This window comes from Budorcas taxicolor, chromosome 3 (genome assembly GCF_023091745.1).
Source record: "Budorcas taxicolor isolate Tak-1 chromosome 3, Takin1.1, whole genome shotgun sequence".
NCBI lineage: Eukaryota > Metazoa > Chordata > Mammalia > Artiodactyla > Bovidae > Budorcas > Budorcas taxicolor.
Window position 1 is genome coordinate 57,379,637 of NC_068912.1, and position 27,683 is coordinate 57,407,319.

The following is a 27,683-nucleotide window of genomic DNA, read 5'->3' on the forward strand; positions in this document are numbered from 1 at the left end:
CCAACCATCTCATCCTCTGTCGTCCCCTTTTCCTCTCGCCTTCAATCTTTCCCAGCATCAGGATCTTCGAATGAGTCAGTTCTTCTCATCAGGTGGCCAAAGCACCGTATAAATACAAGTCACCATTGTCATTAGAAAGGCTTTTCTGGCTCCTTTTCACTTATTCCTGAGGCCTGCTCACTGTCCAGCCAGACGCAGAAACATGCTGGTCACATTTTTCTCCCAGCTTTCCTTGTCCGTTGCTCCAATGGCTGCTTCATTTTTGCTAATGCTATTTCTAAGTTTGTTGTTCAGTCCACCAGTCATATCTGACTCTTTGCGACCCCATGGACTGCAGCACGCCAGGCCTCCCTGTCCCTCACCATCTCTCAAAGTTTGCCCAAGTTCATGTCCATTGCATCAGACATGATGGCATCCAGCCCTCTCCTCCTCTGACGCTCTCTTCTCCTTCTGCCCTCAATCTTTCCCACCATCAGGGACTGTTCCAATGAGTCAGCAGTTCACATCAGATGAACAAAACCCTGGAGCTTCAGCTTTAGCATCAGTCCTTCCAGAGAGTATTCAGGGTTGATTTCCCTTAAGACTGGTTTGATCTTCTTACTAGAGATAATCAAAGACTCACCTAATGTTTCTGATTGTTTAGAGATTTCACAAGGCATGAATTTCCCTTTCACTGATAGAAGTAATACCTGATGGTCTTCTGGTTTGAACAGGTGAACTTCCCCTCCTCTTCAACCATTGCACTTCTCTAGCCCCAAGCTACTCTGGTGGTTGAGATGGTTCTCTCCTCTAACTCCTCTTTCTGGGTTTGCACCTGTTCACCTGTTCAGAGCAAGGAACCTTTTGAGGCAACCCTTGGGGCCCTTGTACTATTAACTTCTGAGTTTACACAGAGGAACTTTTCCCAGAAACAAGTCTCAGTCCTTTTGGCTTGGTAAGAAATGATGAGCCCTTTCCATCTAAGATTAAAAGGAGACCTGGGGACTGATGAATTGCCTACCATTTGTTGAGCTCTTAATATGTACCAGGCATTCTGCATACATTTTTAAAGGTCTTCTAAGTTTTTGAGAAAATTTTAGACTTACAGATAAGACATGCAAAAAATGTGTAGAGTTCCCATATACCCTTCATCCAGCTTCCCTTATATGCATGGATTGATAATCCTCACAAAGTCCTGTGAGGAAGATATTTATTATTTCCCCCATTTTGTTGACCAGTAGTTTTGCCCATTATACAGTACTACCTCTGGGTGGGCTACAGTCACTTTCCAGGATTGGCTTTTATAAGGCATTTCCTTTTTATTCTTTGCTGTTTGCTGTTGTACAAAACCTCTCTAACCCCTCCATCTTACAGCAGTTAGATGCCTCTATGTGGACAGAAAGAGTTCTCTTCCCTAATTTTTCCTTCCCCTACAGAAGAAGCAACAAGTGAAATGAGGCTGCTCAGCACCCCTGAGAAGATGCCTTGCATTGGGCCTGGTAAAATGCAGGGTTTCCTCCCATTGGAAGGGTAAGGTTTGTTCTTAAATCAGAGATTAAGATTTGCATCTTGGACTCCTATATTAGAATCACAGGGAAGGGAGGGTTTAATCAGGAGAATAAAAGGAGACTCTGATAAGACCAAAGGTAAAATCAGACAAAGGAATTACCCTCTGCACATTTCATAATATCTGCCAAATATAGTTGGCTCTGCCTTGGTGTAGAACTAAATAATTTTCAGTGAAGTCATCTACAGCCAAAAAGTAGAGATATCATTTAGTAAGTGCCAAGAGTATATCAAGCTCTGAATTATATGCATTGCATGTATTATCTCATCCCTCAGAAGAATCATAATGGTTGCATTATTTCCATTTTATAGCTGAAGAAATGCAAGCACAGATTAAAAAAAAAAACTTTCCAGTGTCACACAGCTGGAATTAGAGAACTCATGTTTGTTCTAGCAATATATTATGCTTAATTTTTCAAAACAGCATGAATAGTTACCATTTCAGACTTACCTTTATATGTTGGATGAGTGTTTCATCTTCTGGCACATTAGGGTCAATTGCAATGACAATGCCTTCATAGCCATTATTATTCAGCTGAATGAGTGAATCACTCAGGGCCCCTTCCAGAAGGTGAAGGACCAAGATGAAAACAGAATTCTTGAATGACCCCATTGCTGTACATCTGCCTTTGAGTTCTCTCTTTGGAAAATGTTGGTTATGGAGGCATCTTTCCCTACCCCTATATATATGAATATATAGACACACATTTTTCCGATTTATCAGCGGTGGTTTATTGCAGGACTTTAACCTCTTGACCCCAAATTGTTTCACTATTGCATTTGTCTTCACTATGATGAATGATAAGTATATCTTGGTCTCAAATTCTGTGTACTTTTAAATATTTTATTTTGAGAGGAATGTTAACTTTGCCTTCACCTTTGCCAGTTGCTGGGACTGAGGGTGGGGAGCCACATCCGGTTCCCTGGAAGGACTCACAGCTGACAAGCAGCTTTACCATTGAAAGATGTTTACTTCTTACAAATGTTTGCCCAGTCAGGGACACCGACCCACCCAACACCACCCTCTAACCCCTGCTTGCCCAGTGGAAGCCTGACTGTTCTGCGTATTTGATAAGCATTCATTAAGTGTAAACCATATTTCCAGCTATCCCTCATAATGGTCTTTATTTTTATACTCTTTGATCTTTACATAACCTCAGCACCTCTTATTATTCTCTTAGAAAATCTACTTGTACCAAAAGCATTAGCAAGCAACATTAGAAAAGATAAAATTAATATCTGACTGTGCAAGGCAAACTCCCTCAAGTTTCCTTATCAGACCTATATTTCATTATTCAATAGCTTCTATTACCCAATAAAATTCAAATTAGCATTAAATTATTTTACTGAAATTAAATGTCTCTTAGGTGAGAGGCATTAAGATTATTGCCAGCTACTGTATAGATTCTTTTAAGATTGCCAAGTCTCAGATGAAAACTCATATTGGTCCACCACTTACTTTCCTGTATTCAAATTACTTGAAATATCCCTTCCTATACTATCATTTGATCTTTGCATTGTGGTAAGCATCGGTTTCATCTTGTCTGTCTTTTTCTTTGACATTCACTCATAAAAATTAAATTAGTACTTGTTGCTAATAATTAGCGTATGAAAGTTGCTCAGTCATGTCTGACACTTTGCGACCCCATGGACTGTCCATGGAATTCTCCAGGCCAGAACGCTAAAGCCTTTCCCTTCTTCAGGGGATCTTCCCAACCCAGGGATTGAACTCAGGTCTCCCATGTTGCAGTCAGATTCTTTACCAGCTGAGCCACAAAAGAAGCCCCAATAATTAGTACTTATTTTTTATTTAATTTAAATTTATTTATTTTAATTGGAGGCTAATTTCTTTACAACAGTGTATTGGTTTTGCCATACATCAACATGAATCCACCATGGGTGTACATGTGTTCTCCAACCTGAACCTCCGTACCATCCCTCTGGGTCATCCCAGTGCACCAGCCCCAAGCATCCTGTATCCTGCATCAAACCTGGACTGGGGATTCATTTCACATATGATACTATACAGGTTTCAATGCCATTCTCCCAAATCATCCCACCATCTTCCTCTCCCTCAGAGTCCAAAAGACTGTTCTATACATCTGTGTCTCTTTTGCTGTCTCGCATACAGGGTTATCATTACCATCTTTCTAAATTCCATATATATGCATTAGTATACTGTATTGGTGTTTTTCTTTCTGTCTTACTTCACTCTGTATATAGGCTCCAGTATCATCCACCTCATCAGAACTGATTCAAATATATTCTTTTTAATGGCTGAGTAATACTCCATTGTATATATGTACCGCAGCTTTCTTATCTATTCATCTGCCGATGGACATCTAGGTTGCTTCCATGTCCTGGCTATTATAAACAGTGCTGCGATGAACATTGGGGTACACATGTCTCTTTCAGTTCTGGTTTCCTCGGTGTGTATGCCTAGCAGCGGGATTGCTGGGTCTATGGCAGTTCTATTTCCAGTTTTTTAAGGAATCTCCACACTGTTCTCCATAGTGGCTGTACTAGTTTGCATTCCCACCAACAGTGTAAGAGGGTTCCCTTTTCTCCACACCCTCTCCAGCATTTATTGCTTGTAGACTTTTGGATAGCAGCCATTCTGACTGGCGTGAAATGATACCTCATTGTGGTTTTGATTTGCATTTCTCTGATAATGAGTGATGCTGAGCATCTTTTCATGTGTTTGTTAGCCATCTGTATGTCTTCTTTGGAGAAATGTCTGTTTAGTTCTTTGGCCCATGTTTTGATTGGGTCGTTTATTTTTCTGGAATTGAGCTGCAGGAATTGCTTGTATATTTTTGAGATAAGTTGTTTGTCAGTTGCTTCATTTGCTATTATCTTCTCCCATTCCAAAGGCTGTCTTTTCACCTTGTTTATAGTTTCCTTTGTTGTACAGAAGCTTTTCATTTTAATTAGATCCCATTTGTTTATTTTTGCTTTTATTTCCAATATTCTGGGAGGTGGGTCATAGAGGATCCTGCTGTGATTTATGTCAGAGAGTGTTTTACCTATGTTCTCCTCTGGTCTTATGCTTAGATCTTTAATCCATTTTGAGTTTATTTTTGTGTATGGTGTTAGAAAGTTTTCTAGTTTCATTCTTTTACAAGTGGTTGACCAGTTTTCCCAGCACCACTTGTTAAAGAGATTGTCTTTAATCCATTGTATATTCTTGCCTCTTTTGTCAACGATAAGGTATCCATAGGTGCATGGATTTATCTCTGGGCTTTCTATTTTGTTCCATTGATCTATACTTCTGTCTTTGTGCCAGTACCATACTGCCTTGATGACTGTGGCTTTGTTGCTTAAGTATATAATCTGTGATTAATCAAAAGTGAGGCATTGGAATAGAGTGGAAGTACCCAATTATAAAGTGGTTGTCCAGATAATCTAAGTATGCTTTTACATAAAAATAATTTATTCAGTGCTTATTTACTAAATATATGCATTTAATATGCATGCACCGTTAAAAGTTTTACATTTTAAGATATCTCAGACACCCCACCACACACATTATACATGTCTTTCCCCTGGGTTCTCTAGAAAAGACAGCCTAGGCAAGCTTATGTACTAGTGATTTGCAAGTCTAATTCCAGAACAGTGGGAGTGAAAGAAAATGGAAATAATTCAAGGAAGCCTGGGAAGCAATAAAGAGTACTTAGTATACCACTGTGGTGTCATAGACATCAGCAGGCCACACCCTGCAGATTCAGGTGCTCTGCCATCTGGGATGTCTCCCAATGGGCAGTTGGAGGAAGGGAAAGTGTTTGTTTGGATCCTTCTCATCTACATGTGATCACTTCCCCTGAACTTTCTTGTTGTGTCACCCAAACCTTCAGCAGCTGATTGCAAAAAAAAAAAAAAAAGAAAAGAAAAATGCTATGCCTCATGGTATATAAACAGGCAAAGATTCCAAGTGGTGCCTTTTGACCTCTGGCCATAGATCCACTTGGGCCCACAAGGAGTGACTGAGGTGCCCATTGGGTCAGGTGAGGCCAAAAAAACCTAAAGAGGTTCAATAAGGTGAGTCCAATACAATTTACTTCTTGAACTGCTCAGATCCACTCATGTCCTCTCATTATATCTAGTCCATTATTATAAGGTAAGGCTGGAATTGGGGGCACGAGCTAGTTCACGTTTTCACTGAGAAAAGGTACAAGACTAGTCATTCATAGAATCTCCTTTGAAGTGCTGGTCATGGGCAATCTCCTAAAATACCCAAAGCAAGAGAGTTGTTGAAATAAGTTGTGATGCCTGCTGCTACAGCTGGTCTCAAGACCAGTACAGATATGTATTATTTCCTTTCTTCATCAGCAATTTCCCTAATTTTTAGCCAGCATTTTGGCTGATCTGGGTTGTTTGCCTGATGGAGTGACCCAGCCCTTCATTCCTGAGGTGTCTGAGCCTTCGGTCACTCTGCCCTTGTTAGGCTATGGCTGGAGCAGATGCCTGTGACAGGCGTCACCTGGCATGACAGAGCAGTTTCAGTTCAGTTCAGTCAGTTCAGTCACTCAGTCGTGTCCCACTCTTTGCGACCCCATGAATTGCAGCACGCCTCCCTGTCCACCACCAACTCTCGGAGTTCACTCAGACTCACGTCCATCGAGTCAGTGACGCCATCCAGCCATCTCATCCTCAGTCGTCCCCTTCTCCTCCTGTCCCCAATCCCTCCCAGCATCACAGTCTTTTCCAATAAGTCAACTCGTCGCATGAGGTGGTCAAAGTACTGGAGCTTCAGCTTTAGCATCATTCCTTCCAAAGAAATCCCAGGGCTGATCTTCTTCAGAATGGACTGGTTGGATCTCCTTGCAGTTCAAGGGACTCTCAAGAGTCTTCTCCAACACCACAGTTCAAAAGCATCAATTCTTCGGCATTCAGCCTTCTTCACAGTCCAACTCTCACATCCATACATGACCACTGGGAAAACCATAGCCTTGACTAGACAGACCTTAGTCGGCAAAGTAATGTCTCTGCTTTTGAATATGCTATCTAGGCTGCTCATAACTTTTCTTCCAAGAAGTAAGCGTCTTTTAATTTCATGGCTGCAATCACCATCTGCAGTGATTTTGGAGCTCCAAAAAATGAAGTCTGACACTGTTTCCACTGTTTCCCCATCTATTTCCCATGAAGTGATGGGACCGGATGCCATGATCTTCGTTTTCTGAATGTTGAGCTTTAAGCCAACTTTTTCACTCTTCTCTTTCACTTTCATCAAGATGCTTTTTAGTTCCTCTTCACTTTCTGCCATAAGGGTGGTGTCATCTGCATATCTGAGGTTATTGATATTTCTCCCAGCAATCTTGATTCCAGCTTGTGTTTCTTCCAGTCCAGCATTTCTCATGATGTACTCTGCATAGAAGTTAAATAAGCAGGGTGACAATATACAGCCTTGACGTACTCCTTTTCCTATTTGGAACCAGTCTGTTGTTCCATGTCCAGTTCTAACTGTTGCTTCCTAACCTGCATACAGATTTCTCAAGAGGCAGGTCAGGTGGTCTGGTATTCCCATCTCTTTCAGAATTTTCCACAGTTTATTGTGATCCACACAGTCAAAGGCTTTGGCATAGTCAGTAAAACAGAAATAGATGTTTTTCTGGAACTCTCTTGCTTTTTTGATGATCCAGCTGCTTATATTTTGCTTGGCCTTCCCTGCTGGCTGGGCCTTGACTGCTTGTTCAGTGGAGAGTGCTTGCTGCTGCCTCATCTCCTAACACCACTGGCTGCTTGTGTCCCAAGGGAGAGGGCAGAGTTAGCATGGACCTACTGGGCAGGCTGTGGTGGCAGCTCTACCCTCTCTGGTACCCAAGTTCAGCCTAAACAGACTCACAGAGACTTTGGCTCACATAGCATCTCACACCATGGCACCTGGGATCTGGCTTTGTCAGAGGCAGCTGAGATTATTTGTGTATTTTATATAAACAGAAATATAAGTATGTCTTCCTGTGTTTGGCTGCTTTCACCTAATATTTTCGGCATGAATTTCAGCTATGTTGTTTTATGTAGCAGTAATCGTGCTCTTTTTCCTTTGTATTCCATTGTAAAAATATGCCACAATTTACTCACTGATTGCTTTTGATGAACGTTTGGGTTATTTCCTGTTTGGAGCTATTTTAAACAACAGTGCCATAGATATAAGCATTGACTTCAGTTGGGTATGTACCAAGAGTGGAATAGCTAAGACACAGAAGAGGTGTATGTCTAGCCATAGTTGATCTCCCAAACACTTTTCAAATGGTGTACTGATTGATCTACAGTTCTACGGGTACACAGTGTGGCTGGTCTTTACAATTTTATCCTCACTGGATGGGGTATAATCATGTTGTACTGTGGTTTTAATTTGCATGCTTCCTGATGACTGATGTGATTAGACACCTTTTCATTTAATTGTTAGTCATTTGGATATCCTCTGTTATGACATGCCTTTACAAGTCTCTGTCCAGTTTTTATCAGGTTAGTCTTTTTCTTCTTGATTTTTAAGAGTTCTTTTGATGTTCTGGTTATTGAGTTCTTTATTGGATGTATACATTGCAAATATCTTTTCCCAGTTTGTGGCTTGTCTTAGCAGTTCTCTTGGATAAACAGAAGTTCTTAATTTTAATAGAATTCAATTTAATGTTTTATTTTATGGATAATGTTTTTTGGGTCATATTGGAGACAGCGTTTCCAAGTTCATGAAGATGTTAGACAATATTTTATTCTAGAGCTTTGTCATTTTACCTTTCACAGTTGGTTCTGTGATCTATCACAAATTATGTTTTGTATATATAGTATGGGGTAGGATTCAAGATTTTTGTTTTGTTTTGCTCTCTAGGTAGCAGTACATGCAGATCATTTATTGACCGGATCATCCTCTACCCTCTAGGGCTTCCTAAGTGTCTCAGTGGTAAAGAATCCACTTGCCAAGGCAGGAGACGCAGGAGACTTGAGTTTGATCCCTGGGGCAGGAAGATCCTCCGGAGAAGGGAATGGGAACCCACTCCAGTATTCTTGCCTAGAAAATCTCATGGACAGAGGAGCCTGGTGTGCTACAGTCCATGGGGTCACCAAGAGTCCAACACGACTGAGCAACTGAGCACACATTCCTTTTCCCCCCACTGAGTTGCAGTTGAGCTTTTTTTATGAATGAGGTGACTGCAAGTGTGCAGACCTGTTTCCAGACTCTATATGACTAGGCTTATTATCTCAGTCCTGTTTTGTCTTAGTTACTGCTGGTGTATAAGTCTTAATATTTAGTAGTGTAAGCACTAGATTTATTTTTCTTCAAAATTATATTGACTATTTTTGGTCCTGTGCATTTAACTGTGAAAGTATCAGCTTGGGAATTCTACCAGAAGAAAATTGCTGGATTTGACAGGATCATGTTAAATTTATATGCTCATTGTAATATGTTAGCTAAATGATACAACCACCAGTGCCATGACAATTCTGAGGTCAACCATAAAAGGTCAAAAAGTGATGGTTACCCAAGTCCTGGAAATTTCCACTCCTCTCCAAAATAGTTGGAATAATCCTACCACTCATTAGCTTGTGAAATTACCCAGCTTATAAAAATTCTCCACCTCATATTTTAGGGCCTCTCACCTTCTGATATGGCCCTCACTCTGTTGGTGGACTGTATTTCTCCCAAAGCCTTTTTTCCTTTTTGAGACAAATCACATTTTGTCTATGGAATGTGTATCTTTCTAAATAAATCCACTTCTTACTTAAAATAAATAAATATATACATATTTATACATCAGTTTGGAAAGAATTGACATTTTAATAACATTGAGTGTTTGAGTCTTTCAATCCATGGTCCTGGAATATCTTTTCATTTTAAGTTTTACTTATTTGAGCTCAAGTATGTTTTATAGTTTTAACGGTAAAAGTCTTATGTACCTTTGGTTAAAGTTATTTCCATGGTTTTTTAAAATTTGGAGGTGTTATTATAAATGGTATTTTAGAAAATTTCATTTTCTGATTGTTTATTGCTGATATATAGAAATATATCAGATTTTTGTGTATTGGCTTTTCCTCCACAGAACTTACTAAACATATTTATGTCTAGTAGTTTATAGATTCTTTTGGATTTTGTATGCTTATAATTATGTCATCTATGAATAATAATATTCTTCCTTTTCAATCTTATAATATTCTTATTTTGTTTCCTTCTCTTATTACACTTGTGCTTCTCCCCAGTACAGCATTGAATACCAGTGGAAAGAATGGATATCTTTATTCTTGTTCCCAATCCCAAATGAAAAAGCATCCTATATTTTACCATTAAGTATGTTATTACCTAGAGATATTTTGTAGATATCTTCATCAGATGAAGAAAGTCTGTATCTATTCCTAGTTTGCTAACAGTTTTCTTTTTAAAAATCATAAATAAGTTTTTAATTTTCCCAAGTCCTTTTTATGCATCTATTGATTTTTATTTTTTATGCTGGTAATATGGGGGCTTACAAGGGTTTGAGTTTTTGATATTAAATCTCCCTTACATTCCTAGAATAAATTCTTGATCATGACATAGTATACTTTTTGGTGTACTTACGTTTGGTTAGGATTTTTTGCATCTGTGTTCATGAGAGAGATGGGCCTTAACTTTTCCTTTCTTTTAATGGTCGTGCCAGGTATTAGTATTAAGGCTATCTGGTCTCAAAAAGTTGGAAAATGTTTCCTATTTTTCTATTCTCTTGAATAGTTTTAAACAAACTATTTGCTTAAAACATATTTTTTCTTCTTTGAATTTCCCTCCGACCATTGTTTTAGCTTCATTGTGTAAGTTTTGCTATGACATATTTTAATTATTATTCAGTTCCAAATATTTTCTAACTTTTATTTTGGGTTCTTTTATTAGCATATGTGCTATATAAAAAGAAGGCTATTGCTTAATTTGCAGAAATTTGGGGAGTTTCTAGATAATCCATTATTAATTTCTAGTTTAATTCTACTGGAGCCAGAAAGCATACTCTAAGATTTAAATTATTTAATATTGGTTGAGTCTTACTTTTTGCCTCAGCTTATTGTCTATTTGGTAAAACATTTCATGTGCTTTTGAGAAAAATATTTTCTCTATAGTTATTAAGTTACAATGTTCTGTACATGTTCAACCAAGTTAATTAATCATGTTATCCAAATTTTCTCATTTGTTACCAATGTTTGTCTTTTTACTGAGAGGTATGTTAAAATCTCCAATTATAACTGTGAACTTATCTATTTATTTTTCTTTCTATTCAGTTCTATCAACTTTTGCTTTATATATTTTACAGCTATGGTTTTGGTGTAGGCAAATTTAGGATTGTTATATAATTATCATCACAAAATGTCTTTTCTATCTCTAATAATACCTCCTGCATAAAATCTACTTTTAATGATATTAATTATGGTATACTGGTATTTTGAATATTGAAAAGTTAAAAAAAAACAGCACAGTTCTTGGCATATGGAATTTATTCCGTGAAGTATCTTTACACTTCTTTATTCCATTACTCAAACTGTGGCCTTGAAGGGGAAGATTGGAGAGTAGTCAGCAACATGAAGAAACTGGGGCTTTGCATTAGATGGCATCAAGGAAGAATGACCAGTATATGTATGTAGGACATTGGTGTGTTTAATAGGTAGCTTTAAGCCATTTGCCATATAGCATCTCAATATGACTCCTGCTTCCACCCCCTAGTTCATGACATCCTTTAGTAATGGTAATAAGACTGCAAGGTATTCATACATTATTGATGACAGAAAAATTGGTACAAATGTTTTGGAATGACATATGCATTACAGTTTAAGTGTGTTTATCTTTCAACATAGCAATTCCATCGTAGGAATTTACCAATAGACTCATACAGGTGTACAAGAGTATATGTACAAGCATAATATAATTTGTCCCTCAAAATATACTTTACAATAGCAAGAAGGAGAATTAATAAGTAAGCTTATTTATTATCTATTTTATCACATCTTAAACATCTGTAGTTTTAATAGTAGCATGTATTACTTTTATAAGTGAACTAAATTCATATGTAAAACTAAAATATTAGACTGCTGCTTCTAAGTCGCTTCAATCGTGTCTGACTCTGTGTGACCCCATAGACGGCAGCCCACCAGGCTCCCCCATCCCTGAGATTCTCCAGGCAAGAACACTGGAGTGGGTTGCCATTTTCTTCTCCAATGCATGAAAGTGAAAAGTGAAAGTGAAGTTGCTCAGTCGTGTCCGACTTTTCGCGACCCCATGGACTGCAGCCTACCAGGCTCCTCTGTCCATGGGATTTTCCAGGCAAGAGTACTGGAGCTGGGGTGCCATCACCTTCTCTGAATATATTAGACTAAATACTATCATTTGGAAATCCTAAAATGTTAGCATAGAAGTGGTAGTTCTGTTTTCTCTATTCTTAATTTCTAACCTATTTTTCTTTATTCTTCCATTTAACACTCTCTGTTTTCTTTTATCTTCATGCTGTTGCTTCCTCTTTCCTATATTAGTGTGAAGTAAGGTTATGCAAGTTTTATAAATGTTCTTTTGAATGTTTGCTAACTTATGTTGCTTCTGTTCCACAAGCCAGGATATCTTCCTGTTGAAAGCTATTGCCCATTGTACTGAATGAATTCCTCCTTCTTGTGCCCTTGAGACAAGTGTTCTCAGAAAGCAGCTTTTTGGTAAGACTTAGCAGCCTCCCTGGTGGCTCAAACGGTAAAGAATCTGCCTGCAATGCGGGAGACCTGAGTTTGATCCCTGGGTTGAAAGGTCCCCTGGAGAAGGGCACAGAAACCCACTCCAGTATTCCTGCCTGGAAAATCTCCATGGACACATGAATGTAGGAAAAGGTGGCCTTAGAGAACCTAGTGAGTTACAGTCCATGGGGTCGCAAAGAGTCAGACATGACTGAGCAACTAAGCAACTAAGCACAGCAACCTGTAGCCACCATCTGGGTTGCTCTCCACCCATCCACGGAATCATCTTGCTGATAAGAGCTTTATAGTCTAAGTGCAGAAGGAATTTATGGAGGGAGGCATCTATTTTGACATTTGGGGACAAGCTCTAGTTACCTCCGTGCATATGAGCATATGTTTCTGTGCCTTTGAGTACTTCTCTGTCTATCATCATGTATTCTATAACTGTATCCCTAGCTTTCATATTTTATTTTGCCTCTATCTTTGTGCCTGAGCTGTGCTTTTTCTACTTCCTATGATTTGTTGTTCAGTTGCTCAGTTGTGTCAGACTCTTTGTGAGCCCATGGACTGCAGAATGTCAGGCTTCCCTGTTCCTCACCATCTCCTGAAGCTTGCTCAAACTCATGTCCATTGAGTCAGTGATGCCATCCAACCATCTCATCCTCTGTCCTCCCCTTCTCCTCTTGCCTTCAATTTTTCCCAGCATCATGGTCTTTTCTAATGAGTTGGCTCTTCGTATCAGGTGGCCAAATTAATGGAGCTTCAGCGTCAGCATCAGTCCTTTCAATGGATATTCAGGGTTGATTTCCTTTAGGATTGACTGGTTTAATCTCTTTGCAGTCCAAGGGACTTTTAAGAGTCTTCTCCAACACCACAGTTTAAAAGCATCAGTTCTTTGGTGCTCAGCCTTCTTTATGGTCCAATTCTCACATCCATATATGTGAAAGTGAAAGTCGCTCAGTCTTGTCCAACTCTTTGCGACCTGACTGTATAGTCCATGGAACCCGTTTCCAACTCCTTGAGTGTCCAACTCTTTGCAACCCAACTATATATTCTGTATAGTCCATGGAATATTCCAGGCCAAAATACTGGAATGGGTAGCCTTTCCTTTCTCCAGGGGATCTTCCTAACCCAGGGATCGAACCCAGATCTCCCGCATTGCAGGAGGATTCTTTACCAGCTGACCCATAAGGGAAGCCCCACATCCATACACGACTACTGGAAAAAAACATAGCTTTGACTATACGGACCTTTGCTGGCAAAGTAATATCTCTGCTTTTTAATATACTGTCTAGGTATGTCAGAGCTTTCCTCCCAAGAAGCAAGCATCTTTTAATTTCAAGGCTGCAGTCACCATCTCCAGTGATTTTGGAGCCCAAGAAAATAAAGTCCTATGATACATACAAAATGAATCAGATTCTCATTTCTTCAGAGCCCACTATTTATCTGACTTCCCCTCTGCTTCTATTCCTTGTTTCCCTGTATTTTACATTCACAGATAATATACAGATCTTAGCACATAAAGCATCATCCACCCAACTTTATATCCATTTCCCTTCTTAATTTTTAATCAGCTAGATTTTCTACCAGCCTCATATGAATTAAATCTTCTAACATGGACTGTCTTCACTTTATTTGAACTATTTGTTTCTATTCATTTGTCTTCTTTATTTCATTTAGATCTGATTCAGTTTTGCTCTCATTTCCCCTTTGGCTCTGCTGGTAAAGAATCCACCAGTAGTGTGGGAGACCTGGGTTCGGTATCTGGGTTGGGAGGATCCCCTGGAGAAGGGAAAGGCTCTCCACTCCAGTATTCTGGCCTGGAGAATTCCATGGGCTGTACAGTTCGTGGACTCACAGAGTCGGACAGGACTGAGAGACTTTCACTTCCACTTTTCACTTTTCTTACATTCATGTGTCAAATATCCATATGAATGGTGCCTTTCTCTTCTTCCCTATGAAGCCAGGTTTCTCAATCATGGCACTATTGACATTTTTGGCTGTCTAGATTTTAAAATATATCTTTGCTCAATTTAAAGCTCCTCATTGGCAGATAATTTTTAGCACTCTAAGATATCATTTTGTTTTTTTTCTGTCCTCAATTATTTCTGATGAGTAGTCAACTTTCCTATAATATATGTAGGTGTTATTTTCTTTATATGGATACAAATTTTAGATCACTGAACATGTTAGACCTGTGGGTTGGTAGTTTAAATCAAATTTGGAAAATTTTCATATTTCTTTGACTATTTTATGCTCTATTTCCCTCCCTCTAATTCTGGTACTTATTTACGTGTACATTAGACTACTTGATAATGTCACACAAGTCATTTGGTTTTTTTTTTTTTTTTTTTTAATGAAATGCTTCCATTGAAATGTTTTCTAATTTCCTTTCTCTAAGTCATATGATCCTTTCTTCTATAGTGCCAATCTGTTGTAAATCCATTACAGACTTTTTCCATACATTTCATTTTTCAATTTTAGTATTCTGATTTGCCTGTTTTTAAAGACTTTGACATCTTTCCTGAAATTCTTCCTCAATTAATCACGTATATCTATCTTTTCCTATAATTTATCTTATTTATAATGTTATCATAATCTAATTATCTACCAGTTCCAAATCTGGATCATTTTTGGATTGTCTTTTATTGACAAAGTTTTATTCTTATTAATTATAGAACATATTTCCTGCTGTTGCTGTGTATGTTAATGTTTTATTATATCCTGGATGATAAACTGTAAACATTTTGTGTTATATCCTCTTTCTCTGAGTTATGTTCTAGCATAATTGGATTATTGGTGAAGATAATCTTGATTCTATAGAGTATTGGTTTTAGACTTTGTCAGAACAGATCTATTTTAGTTTTGCCCTTGGTTTTAGGGCCTAATTCTTAGTCTGTGGGTGTGATCCTTAACACTGTTGTGGCCCTTCTAGAGTTTCAGTGGAAACACAAGGTGCTTACCACCCCCTCTAACTTAGGTGAGGTTGAACCTTAGACTTTTTCTCCTCAGGACGAGGCAGTTGCTGAAATCTCTGTTCAGCTCTTTTAGCCTCTAAGCTCTTATTTTCCTTTACACTCTTTTGCAGTTTAGGATTTATCCAAGGATTAAGAAGTTGCAGATTTGGGAATTTCCTCCTTATAGTTGCTTCCTTTCTGGAATTATGTCCCTCAGTTGTCACCTGCTTTGGCCACCTCATGCGAAGAGTTGACTCATTGGAAAAGACTCTGATGCTGGGAGGGATTGGGGGCAGGAGGAGAAGGGAATGACCAAGGATGAGATGGCTGGATGGCATCACTGACTCGATGGACGTGAGTTTGAGTGAACTCCGGGAGTTGGTGATGGACAGGGAGGCCTGGTGTGCTGCGATTCATGGGGTCGAAAAGAGTCGGACACGACTGAGCGACTGAACCCAGAGCTCTTACTTTTGGTTTACCAGCTCAGTAAGACTGCTGCTCTCTGCCTGAGCCCTATCCAGATAGTCTGAGCAAACTGGGAATGCCTTCTGGGGGAAATGCTGGTTAAATGTGGATATCACCTAAACTGTGTTCCTTTTTTCAAGGATCATAACCCCTCCAGTTTTCACCTGTTTTTCTTGGTTTCCAGTGCCTTCAAAGGGTTGTGATTTATCTTTTTTTCCAGGATTATAAATATTATCAGCAAGATGATTGGTTTGATATGAACAAATCTGCCATTAGTGCAATTGGATTCATCATGTTTTAAATAAATGATATAGGTGGGGATCAGTTCTTCTGAAATAATTACATTATGGCAGAAGGCAAAACCTAAAGCAAACAAAATAATTTTTAGTAGACTTTCTAATAATATGCTGGTGCAAAAGCACTTTTGGAACAGGCAGCATTGTACATATAACAGCAATCTGCTCAGCACATAGGCTACCTGAATTCATCTCCTAAAAATCTCTCTCTCCCATTGAAATTTAACCTTCTTTTACTATCCCTAGAATAGTGTAAAAATGGAAAGGATATTGTCCTCAATGTCAGGAACAGATTTCTATATATCGCATAACTAACCATTCTGACATATGAATAATACTTGCCTCTATTACCTCCCAGGCAGCTTATCCATCTTTGGGCTTCCCTGGTGGCTCAGATGGTAAAGAATCTGTCTGCAATGCAGGAAAGCTGGGTTTGATCCCTGGGTTGGGAAGATCCCCTGGAAAAGGGAACAGCAACCCATCCCAGTATTCTTGCCTGGAGAATTCCACAGACAGAGGAGCCTGGTGTGCTACAGTCCCTGAGGTTGCTGAGAGTCGGACATGACTAAGCCGCAGAGCAGCTTATATCACCTTAAATTCTTAAACTTCTCTTTCCTCTCCCAAATAATTGAGCAATTGGCTCAAAAGTTTTTCCTCCTCTTGCGATCTTGGATCAAATCATCAGGGATGTCACTATTCGTGTGGTATCCCACTAGTGACCAATACTTTAGAGTTCCTCATTCTCTTTGGCCCAGCTCCCATATATTTATATTCCTTATCATTTGTTCAGGATCAGCACCACCTCCTTTCCTATGGCTCTGTTCTGTTGTTGATTGCTGGAGTCTTGAAATCAGGATCATCCCACATTTACCACATCTTTCTTATTGTCTAATGTACACCTGCATAAGCCTAGGTGTCCTAGGTAGGAGATGAGCTCCTAGCAAGCAGTTGCAAGCACCATGTTTCTTTCAAAGAACTCACTCATTTAAGGATACTTTCTTGCAATGAGTAAAAGATAAGCCAACAAAGTGGTTTTCACTCCCTCACAGTCACTGACGCTTGTTTACCCTATACCTTTGATGAGATCACTCTTTCAGCTCTGCTATATTTCAGTTTACTACTTCAACATCATTAATCTGTTTCAGTTCTATCTCTCTCAATTCAGTGATTTGTGGCTTTAAAGCCATGTGTTCATACTATACCCACAAAACTAAAAGAAAAAAAAAACCCTGTTCCTTCAGTCTAACCCTGTTTTCTTGTTTATTAACCTTGAAGATTTAAATATTTCTAGGCATAATCCCTTGCATCTTTCCACATTTTCTTAAATAGACAGGAGTAGACTTCCCTGGTGGTCTAGTGGTTGAGATTATACTTGCCGGTGCAGGGGACGCAGATTCGATCCCTGGTCTGGGAAGATCCCACATGCCAAGAAGCACCTGGGTCCATGTGCCATGGTTACTGAAGCCCTGAAGCTCTAGAACCTGGGTGCTGCAGCTGCCAAAGCCTGTCTGCCTAGAGCTCACGCTCTGCAACGAGAGAAGCCATGACAATGAGGAGCCGTCACGCACAACAAAGAGTAACCCCTGCTTGCTGCAACTAGAGAAAGCCCACACGGCAGCAAAGACCAACACTGCCAAAATAAACAAATAAATGAATTTAAAAAATAGACAGGAGTGAAGGAGCATTATGGCAACTTGACTCCTGTATACTCTGCCATTAGCCAGCACAGTGCTTTAGATTACTCCCTTAACCCTTCATTTCCCTATTTATAAATTGAGGAAAACATTTGAAAACCCACCCACCCCATCTTAGTATTTTACCAGCTCATTGAAGCTACAAAAAAGCACATCCCAGGATACCAGACATGATGGAAGAAAGGGCTGAGGGACTGCCTGCCAAATGAAGTCTTGAAGTCCCCAACAGTGAAAATTTAGGCACCATGAGACTCAGCATGTGACAGGCCAGACCTGGGATGTCATAGGAACTGCAAGGAGACAGCCTAGAGGTATTTGCTGGTCATTTTACTCCCCAGCACTGTTCTGGAGTCTCTTACTCAAGGTTTCATGCTCTTTGTCTCTTTGCATTCTTGGTCCAGCTCCCCACTATTTCCTCTCCACCTCCAAAGTGAAAGTGAAAGTGAAGTCGCTCAGTTGTGTCCTACTCTTTGAGACCCCATGGGCAGTAGCCTGCACCAGGCTCCTCCATCCATGGGATTTTCGACGCAAGAGTACTGGAGTAGGTTGCCATTTCCTTCTCCAGGGAATCTTCTCGACCCAGGGATCAAACCCAAGTCTCCCACATCGTAGACAGATGCTTTACCGTCTGAGCCACCAGGGAAGTCCATCTCTAAAACTCAATCTAACAGTCATTCCTAGTTGGTGCTAGTAATGAAACAGTTCTATTCCACATTATTGTTTATATTTACCCAATAAAATTTTTGGTTCTATAATATGCAAAGCATGCAATTTTATTGCCCCATAATCTTAAAAAGATAAGAGTGAAATTAAATAAAAGATGACTTTTTATTTCCTTATGACCTGTGCTTGCCTCTCTATAGTCACCATCCACCCCTGTAGGTAAATACCTGTAGGTAAATAATCTTTTATGGGGAAAAGATTCCTGAAGTCTTATTTAAACAGTAAAAAACAGAATTAGTTAATAATTTCCAAAGGTCAGTTTCTCCCCTGTGACTTCTTTGGTTGAAGTTGAATGAAATGATATAGCCTATATGTGTGTTAAAATAAGCTCAGAACTATGTACTTTTTTCTTTACTTAGTCCTATGAGAACTATAACCATTTTCATTGAATAACACTCAGAGCAAATTATGTGGAAAGCTTCTTTGATAAGAGTAGAACATTATAAGCAATAAATTTAATATACCTCTGTTATAAAACCAGTGTCAGGGGACAAGGATAATACCTACATTTTAAGGTTAACTCTTACAGTGAACCAAATCTCTTTGAGCATTAGCAGTGGCATCTATCTGTAGTCTACTTAACCAAATGAAAGAAGAAAAGGACTTTACAATAGGTGCTTCATATATTAAATACAACTTGACCTTTAGTCATAAACAAACAACCTGTTCTGAACAAATAAGGAGAAATGAAAAATTAATCATAGCAACTGAACAATTGCTCCATGTAGATAATTATACTGTATCATTCAGGCATAACTTCCTTCTCTTTACTTGAACCTAGTTTTCCTCTTCAATAGAGCAAACTTTTGAATCTTTGATTCACTTTTGCTATTGCCTTTGCCTTTAAACACATTAACTTAGAGAATAAATTCCATTATTTTGTCTATAGCCAAAGCCTAAAGCTTTTCTAATTCCCCTCCCCCTCAATTAATGCTATAAAAAAGATTTTTTTGTGTATTTACGGTGTAAAATTCTGATCTATATTGCACAGAAACTCAAGGCGTTTTTAATAATTTGATTTTAATTTGACTTTATTAGTATGTTTTTGTAAAGTGAAAAAGCCATGGATCTTATATTTAAGAGGGAATGTACTCTGTACATTTGCTCATAGTAATTTTGTTTCATTCTCTTTCTTACCTGCTCTCTTTTTCCTGTTTAAAACACAGTGTGTTACAACTATAGTGAGGCAAATGATTCCTATAATACCTATCGCTGTCAGAACTCCTTTTAATATAAGATCATCTCTGTCAAGTACAGGAGAAGAGTTTGGGAGAATCAACAGAGATGCCTGGGCAATGTTAGAGACAGCAGACTTTAAGGAGTTTCTGTCTACTGCTCGTATTGCCATATAAATTCTGTGGCTTTTTTGTGCCTCTCCATCAGGTTGATATTCAGGTCCGTTTGTGAAAAGCTCTGATGAGAATTTAAATATCTCCTTGGTGCCAGCTTGCTGAGGATTTAACTTCGATGTATTCACTAAAATAGCATTGTTAAAGTCATCTTGAATATTCTGCAGACTTTTACTCACTCTTATTTCATAGCTGTTAGCTGAAATTAAAAAAAAATACAAATGGGGAAGTTAAGTGATTTTGAATAAACTCTCTAGTTTATTAGAAATGGCTTAATGACAATAGCAACCAAAAATATCAAGATGCCTATGAATAAACAAGGAGAGAAATATGCATATGAACAAAACTTTTAAGACACTACATAAGAACTCATACTAAAACCTGAATAAGAGAGAAGTTTTATTATGTTTTCAATAGCAAGATTCAACACAATAAAAGATGTTGTATTGTCCCTAAGTTATTTTGTAAATTTTACACGATTTTATTAAAAGTATCTCTAGTTTCTGTTTTAACAAGCTTATTGCAAGTTTAAACAGAAACTAAATAATCAAAATTAACCATATAAATTTACAAAATAGCAAATTTATAGTGGAAGGACTGACTTTATCAGATGAAAAACCCTGCAATGCTTCAACAGCTAGAAAACTGCAGTACAGGTACATGAATAGATCCATATACAAAAATCAACCAAGACATATTCAGGAATTTAGTATATGATAAAGATAGAATCCAAGTTAATGGGGGGAGGTACAATTTCTTGATAATCATATTAAAACAATTGGGCAAAAGCTGGAAAAAATATGATCCATACTGCAAACATTTTTTTCAGGATAAAAACTCCAAAGTAAATAAAAAGTTTGATGTAAAAAAATATTAAGAAGTAGGAAACAATGCATGAATTTCTTTGTAAACTTGAAGTGGAAAAGGACCTTATAATTAGGACTCAAGATTCAGATGCCATAAACAAAAAATTCCATGAATTTATACACATAAAATAAAAATTTCTACATGGGATAAAGACTCCTAAGCAAAATATAAACATATATGCTAAGTGACAAAAATATTTGTAACTTAAAGATAAATGGTAATGGTTGAGTGGCTTCTATTGGACTAACTCACTAGCAGATAATATATATAAATTCTGAAGGAAGAAAGGAAGGGGAAAGAAAAACTAGAATCTGATAAAAACAAACAAGAACCAAAGGAGTTACAACCTGTAAAAGAAGAAAACCAGATTGGGACTGATTTACATTTATACAACTTTTCCTTTGAAGGTACTTTCCACTTCAGTACAGATATCTAGAACTGATACACAAAGCTACTATCTTCTTGGTCTTAAAAATCAGAGGAGAAAGCGTGGGTTTGCCAGAGTGGTTGAAAATTAAGGGAGCTACAGAGGGATGAGCATCAAATCTGGGTATTAGCTTCTCTCACATCATTGGAAGACCTCTGAATTATACATGTGTGGGTGAAAAATCAAGGACTCAAGGGAACAACCATAGCTAGATGGCTGATAAATGGAGTAGAGTCTTCTGCCAGTGCCCATCACAGGGGAGATATAGAGTTTGGAGTGTGAGTCTTGTCACATTAAAGGAGCTTGGTAAGTATCTTGACATGCCTAATAAAACACTATAAAAGCTGTGCCTTAGGAATAAAATTGTGTCCCAGGATTAAGGGATATGCTATACGATTAAGAGCAAAACTGAAATAGACCAACACTAGCCAAAAGTGAAACCAAGCATCCTAAAATTCCAAGTGATCCAAGGTATCTACTAGAAAATTTCAGAACTCTTCAGGATAATACAATAAAGTCCAGGGTCTATAATTTACTACCATATGTCCAATATATAATAAAAATTACTAGATATGCAAAGAAAGAGAAAATGTGATATATAGTCAAGAAATATGTCAGCAAATCAAAGCAGTCACAAATGACAGATTTGAAATTAATAGTTAAGAATCTTAAAATAACCATGGTGAATATGGTCTACACATAAGACTAGTTGGATATAGTGAATGAAGGCACAGGAAATTTGAAGAGAGATATGAAGACTTTAAAGAGGAAACAAATGGAAATTTTAGAAAAAAATATAGTGAAAAAAATCATTTGAGAGGATTAGTAGCAGACTGGACACAATGGAAGAAAGAATTTGTAAGCTTGAAGACAGGTTCCTTAAAGAAAAGGAACAAAAACTGAACAGAATCTCAATGACCTTTAAGATCCACAGACATATCCATTTAGTGCATATGATAAGTTATGATATGATATATAATACCCAGGAAGGAAAGAAGAGTAAATTAATGTAGATATTTTTTGAAGATTTATCAGCTGAAAAATATTGTAAATTTTATCAAAAGAGTGCTCCACAGACTTGGAGAGTTCAGTAATCCCCAACAGGGTGAGTGTAAGAAAACCACACTGGAGTCACATCATGGGCAATTTGCTGAACACCAAAGATAAAGGAAAATAATTTAAAGCTAACTAATCAGAAAAAACTGGGGCCAGAAGACAATGAAATGATATATTTAAACTGCTGATAGAAATACTTGTTGCCCTAGAATTCTACATCCTAGTGAAAAATGTCCTTTAAAAATTAAGGGACACATTTCAGAAAAGTTAATATGGAGAAAATTTGTTACTCAAAGACCTCAACTACAAAGGAAATTATAAAAATCTGATCTGCAGGAAGGAAAGAAGAAGACTAGAAATGGTGTTTATACTAGATAGGTAATTAAAAAGGATAAATTTTTTCTCTTTAAAATTTCTTTGAAAGATAATTGATTGTTTAAAACAAAAGCCATAATAATGCATTGTAGGGTTTACAACAAATGTAGAAGTAAAATCTATGACAGCAAGACCACAACAGATGACAGAGGGTAAATGGAAGTATACTTTTGAAAGATTCACACATTACATATGTATGTGTATGTGTGTTAGTTGCTCAGTTGAATCTGACTTTGCAACCCCATTGACTGTAGCCCACTAGGCTCTTCTGTCCATGGGATTCTCCACAAGAATACTGGAGTTGGTTGCCATCCCTTTCTCCAAGGGATCTTCCCAACCCAGGGATCCAGCCCAGGTCTCCTGCATTGCGGGCAGATTCTTTACCATCTGAGCCACCCATGTCTCTTTCTATATGTGTAGTGGTATAATATTAATGCAAGGCAGATTCTGATAATTTAAGAAAAATGCAATTGATAGAACATAAAAATTTGAGTAAATGAGGGCAGAATTTTGTTTTGATTTTCCTTATATTGTTTTGACCTTTAAAACTGTGGTAAAATACCCATAACATAAACTTTACCATCTTTACCACTTTTTAAAGTGTATAATTCAGCAATGTTAAGTTTTATATTGTTGTATTGCTATTACTTTCAAACTATATTCATGTATTATCAACTCAAAAACAAAATTATTGGTCAGAAATAATTGCAGAAGAAAGCCACCTGTAGTACTCACTCTAATATAGCATAATTCTTACCTAAAATGGTTAAAAATAGATTCAACAGTAAACAGAATTCAAGAAAGAACAATTTTATTCTCAGGAATAAAAACAACAGGACATTCTGAGTTTTAATTAAAAAAATAAAAATATTCTAGTGACTATGTTTTGAGCACTTTCTAAATCTATAATAACTTTTAATAATGAGACTATATATATTCCAGAGTTGTAATTAGAGTAAAACACTGTTAAAGAAGGCTGGCAAGACAAAAATCACCTTCATATTCAAATTTATCAATCAGCCAATATTCTCTGAGTGAACCCACTTGAATTGCTTCCTACTGTGGATCAAATACAATTGTACAGATATGAATGAGAAACTAGGCTGACCATCGGATCTACACTCACAATGGAACGTGTTCATTTTTCCTATGCCCTTTGTTCTCTATAGAGAAAGCCCTCCCCATGGGGCTGTGCCAGAATCTTCTCTTAAATAATGAAACAAGTAATATTCCATAAGCCTTTGCATTTACATAGATTTTCCACATACCTAGTTCTCCCTGTGTGAAGTTGATCATCCCATTTTAAAATAAAAAAGACTGGGACTCAGAAGGTTAAATGTCATGCCTATAGTCAAGTTAGGGAGCTGTAGTATGGGAAATGAACTCATTTCTTCTAATTCCAAGCACCATATACTTTCAACAATGAGCAGCTATTAAAAATGGTTCAGGACAACTGTGTAACTACAAAGACTCAAAACTAATTCAGCTCATACATTCACGAAAGGTTTCTTTCTGTTTACAACAGTTGTCTCCCTGTGAGAAAGAAAATGGGCTGGTTCTGTATCTTTGACCTCTTAGGTATATCTCTAGTTTTGGCCTCTACCTGTACTTTCTCAAGTGACTTCCCTGGTGGCTCAGATGGTAAAGTGTCTGCCTACAGTGCGGGAGACCCGGGTTCAATCCATAGGTCGGGAAGATCTCCTGGAGAAGGGAATGGCAACCCACTCCAGTATTCTTGCCTGGAAAATCCCATGGACAGAGGAGCCTGGTAAGCTACAGTCCATGGGGTTGCAAAAAGTCGGACATGACTGAGCGACTTCACTTTTTGTACATTCCCAGTATATATCAGCCTATGAAAGCAGCTCTCAAGGCCATGAGCAAGACACTTAACCTCTCAGGAATATTCCCTTGCATTTAGAACAAGGGGTCAGACTAGTTTATCTTTAAGATCCTTTCAGGCTCCAAAATGTTATAACTGCTGCTATTTACTGAGCATTTAGTATGGAGTAGACACTGTTTTGGGCTTCCCAGGGGCACTAGTGGTAAAGAACCTGCCTGCCAAAGCAGGAGACATATGAGACACAGATTCAATCCCTGGGTCGGGAAGATCCTCTGGAGGAGGGCATGGCAACCAACTCCAGTATTATTGCCTGGATAATCCTGGATAGAGGAGCCTGGCAAGCTACAGTCCATGTGGTCACAAACAGTTGGACAAGACTGAAGCAACTTAGCGCGCGCGCGCACGCACACACACACACACACACACACACACACACACACACATTGTTTTAATCCCTCTCTGTGCCTTTTCTCATTCAGTTCTCTCAACTAAGACGGGTACTCTCACTATCTGCATTTTCATAGAAACCAAAAGTTTAGAGAAATCAAGTAACTTGCCTAAGGCTACACAGATAAAAGGTGGTCCGTCTGATTCCAGAGCTCAATACCTTAACACTATGTTGTGCAGCCTTCTGCTAGGCTGCACTGTCCCCTATTACCTATTTCCCATTTCCCAATAAGCTACTTTTCCAGTTACCAAGGTTTACACTTTCATTAGCATCTTTGCCAATAAATTTTTAGTACATGGAGAATCAAAAACTTGACCCCATCTTCAGGGAGTTTACTCTTTGTCAGTGGGTACAGTTCCTACTTCCTCTCTTCATTTGAAATCCAAACCATCCCTTAAGGATTATTTTATGTTTCTCCTACATTGGGCCTTCTTCCACCCAAGAAATGTAACTGAGGTTTGGGGGAAGTGGGAAAAAACCATTGTTACTGAAAAGCTTTTCAAAAGCAGCCAATTTTCAAGTTTGTAAAGAGAATATATTCAATGACAGTTGTATAAGAACACAATGAAAAGATGTCAGAAGAAACAGTTTGAAAGTCAGGCTGTTAGACACATGGGAAGCTGCAAGGAAGGAAGTGCAAGTTTGGTGCTTTTGTGCTCTGTCACTACTCCAAAGACTCTGCTCAGGCCCCTGGCACTAGAAGCTGGCCTTTCATCTGCTTCCACTCACTCTACATCCTTTTAATACCTTTAGCTCCCAAAGTCTGAATTATACAAATGGCACCGTGTAATACATAAAATGGTTTCTTGACTATTTTATGTCTTTTCTCTCTTAATGTAGGATTATAAGTTCTTGGAGTGTAATACCATCTTAAATTACTTTTATATAATGTTTAGCACTGTTTACAGGCTTCCCTGATAGCTCAGTTGGTAAAGAATCCACCTGCAATGCAGGAGACCCTGGTTCGATTCCTGGGTCAGGAAGATCTGCTGTAGAAGGGATAGGCTACCCACTCCAGTATCCTTGGGCTTTCCTTGTGGCTCAGCTGGTAAACAGTCTACCTGCAATGCAGGACACCTGGGTTTATTCCCTGGTTGAAAAGATCCCCTGGAGAAGGAAAAGGCCACCCACTCCAGTATTCTGGCCTAGAGAATTCCATGGACTATGGGGTCGCAAAGAGTTGGACATGACTGAAAGACTTTCACTTTCACTTAGCACTGTACTGGGCACTTAATATTGCTTAGGTGGTGCTAGTGGTAATGAACCCACCTGCCAATGCAGGAGACATAAAAGATGCAGGTTCAGTCCCTAGGTCGGGAAGATCCCCTGGAGAAGGGCAGGACAACCCACTCCAGTATTCTTGCCTGGAGAATTCCATGCACAGAGGAGCCTGGCGGGCTACAGTCTATGGGGTCGCAAAGAATTGGACATATTGAAGCGACTTAGCACATGGTAAATAATAAAAACTCAGTTTTAACAGTTATTAACCCATACTCTTAATGAAGAGTTAAGGAAATAACCTATTTCCATAATACCTTGTCCACATATATTCCCATACATAATAATGATCTGATAATATTTTGCTTGTTTCATATACTTTGTCTTCTTTTTATAGTATATTGTATATGGTAAAGAGTTGGTACTGTATATACAGTGATATATATGAGTTGTTCATTTATTGCTAATAAGGTTTTTAAGAATAGTGAAAATTTTCATAATTGTAATGCCAGAGAAATATCCTGATTGTTTTTAACTCTGGTGATAGAGGTGAATATCACACCTTTCTAGACAACAATTTGTGAAAAAAAAAAAAAAAAAAGAGGGTGAAAGCACATGTTTATGAGTTAAACAGGCACCTACTTGCTAGTTGGTATACTCATGGCTAATTGGTCAATTTTGCCATTGCTGGGTCATCAAATCAGTTACAATTGAGTGATCTCGGCAAGTCCATACACATCTAACCACTCCCTACGCCCTGATCTTCTGTGATCTGAGATTTCACATTGTAGCAGGGCTGATATGCTTTAGTCACCCTGCTCTAGTCACCCTCCCCTTCCTGCAGGGCCATTTACGTGAATGTGTGAAATCCTCTCTCCCTTTCTAAAGCCCTTTGTAATATCAGTTCTAAAGTTCCATTCAGTTGTGTTTCTTCTTTTCAAGCCATTCAAAATCACTGACACTGTACACCCATTTTCTTTGTGCTCTTAATTCAGTGGTATAGTTGAAACCACTGAGAACTGGGAACACAGTTACCAGTAGGCTGAGCTTGTCTCTTTTCACACTACTGTGCTTCTGAGGCAGTGAGGAAAGAGGAAAAATACTAGATGGCTGGCACGACACTTACTTTTACATAAAGATGGGAGTGAGTGTGGGTGGCTACTTACTTCAAATAAGAAGCTACAGAACTCTAGCAACACAAATCAAGAGTCCAGGAAATTTACTGGGCCCTCTTTCTCCTCCATTTTGTATTCTACATGTCACCTTAGTTCATATTTATAATACTTTGTGAAATAAATATTCTTAGTTCTATTTTTCACACATGCAACTGAGGCTAATAGAGTTTAAGCAAACTGCCAAAGATCCAACAGCTGGGCTTGTAGTCACAGTGGGGACTACTCTTTGGCTCTAATGTTAAGTTACAGCTGTTTCCATTATACAAGCGATACACCCATCCCACAGTTTCAATTAATTCATATTTCCAAACTTTAAATTAGGAGAATCCTTAAATTAGAATGTGAAATGTTTCTCTTCTTTCTTCTCTAGCAAGAAGAGATAGACTGTGATAACAGAAAAACTACAATATTGACTGTTTCTCAGCAGTGCAGAATTATTTGTAAGTAAGACACTTTCTGGAGAGAATAGTAGAGAATTATAAGCCAAAAAAAAAAAAAAAAAATCCAATTCGAAAGCAAGACTGGCAGAGGCCTAAGGTGGCCACTGTTATTCACTGATATTGACAAATTAGCTTTCAAGAGA

General features: G+C 38.3%; 2 protein-coding genes across 2 annotated transcripts in view; both read right to left on the minus strand.

The window, feature by feature from the left end:
• CLCA1 (chloride channel accessory 1) overlaps positions 1-2,158 on the minus strand; it is a 36,344-nt gene extending 34,186 nt beyond the window's left edge. The window contains exon 1 of the mRNA XM_052637702.1: positions 1,997-2,158. Within this exon, the coding sequence (XP_052493662.1) occupies positions 1,997-2,158 (162 nt within the window). The remainder of the gene's footprint in view (positions 1-1,996) is intronic.
• Positions 2,159-19,450: 17,292 nt separating this feature from the next.
• The window catches only part of CLCA2 (chloride channel accessory 2), a 42,381-nt gene continuing 34,148 nt past the window's right edge, over positions 19,451-27,683 (minus strand). The window contains 1 exon segment of the mRNA XM_052637901.1: positions 19,451-19,893. Within this exon segment, the coding sequence (XP_052493861.1) occupies positions 19,451-19,893 (443 nt within the window).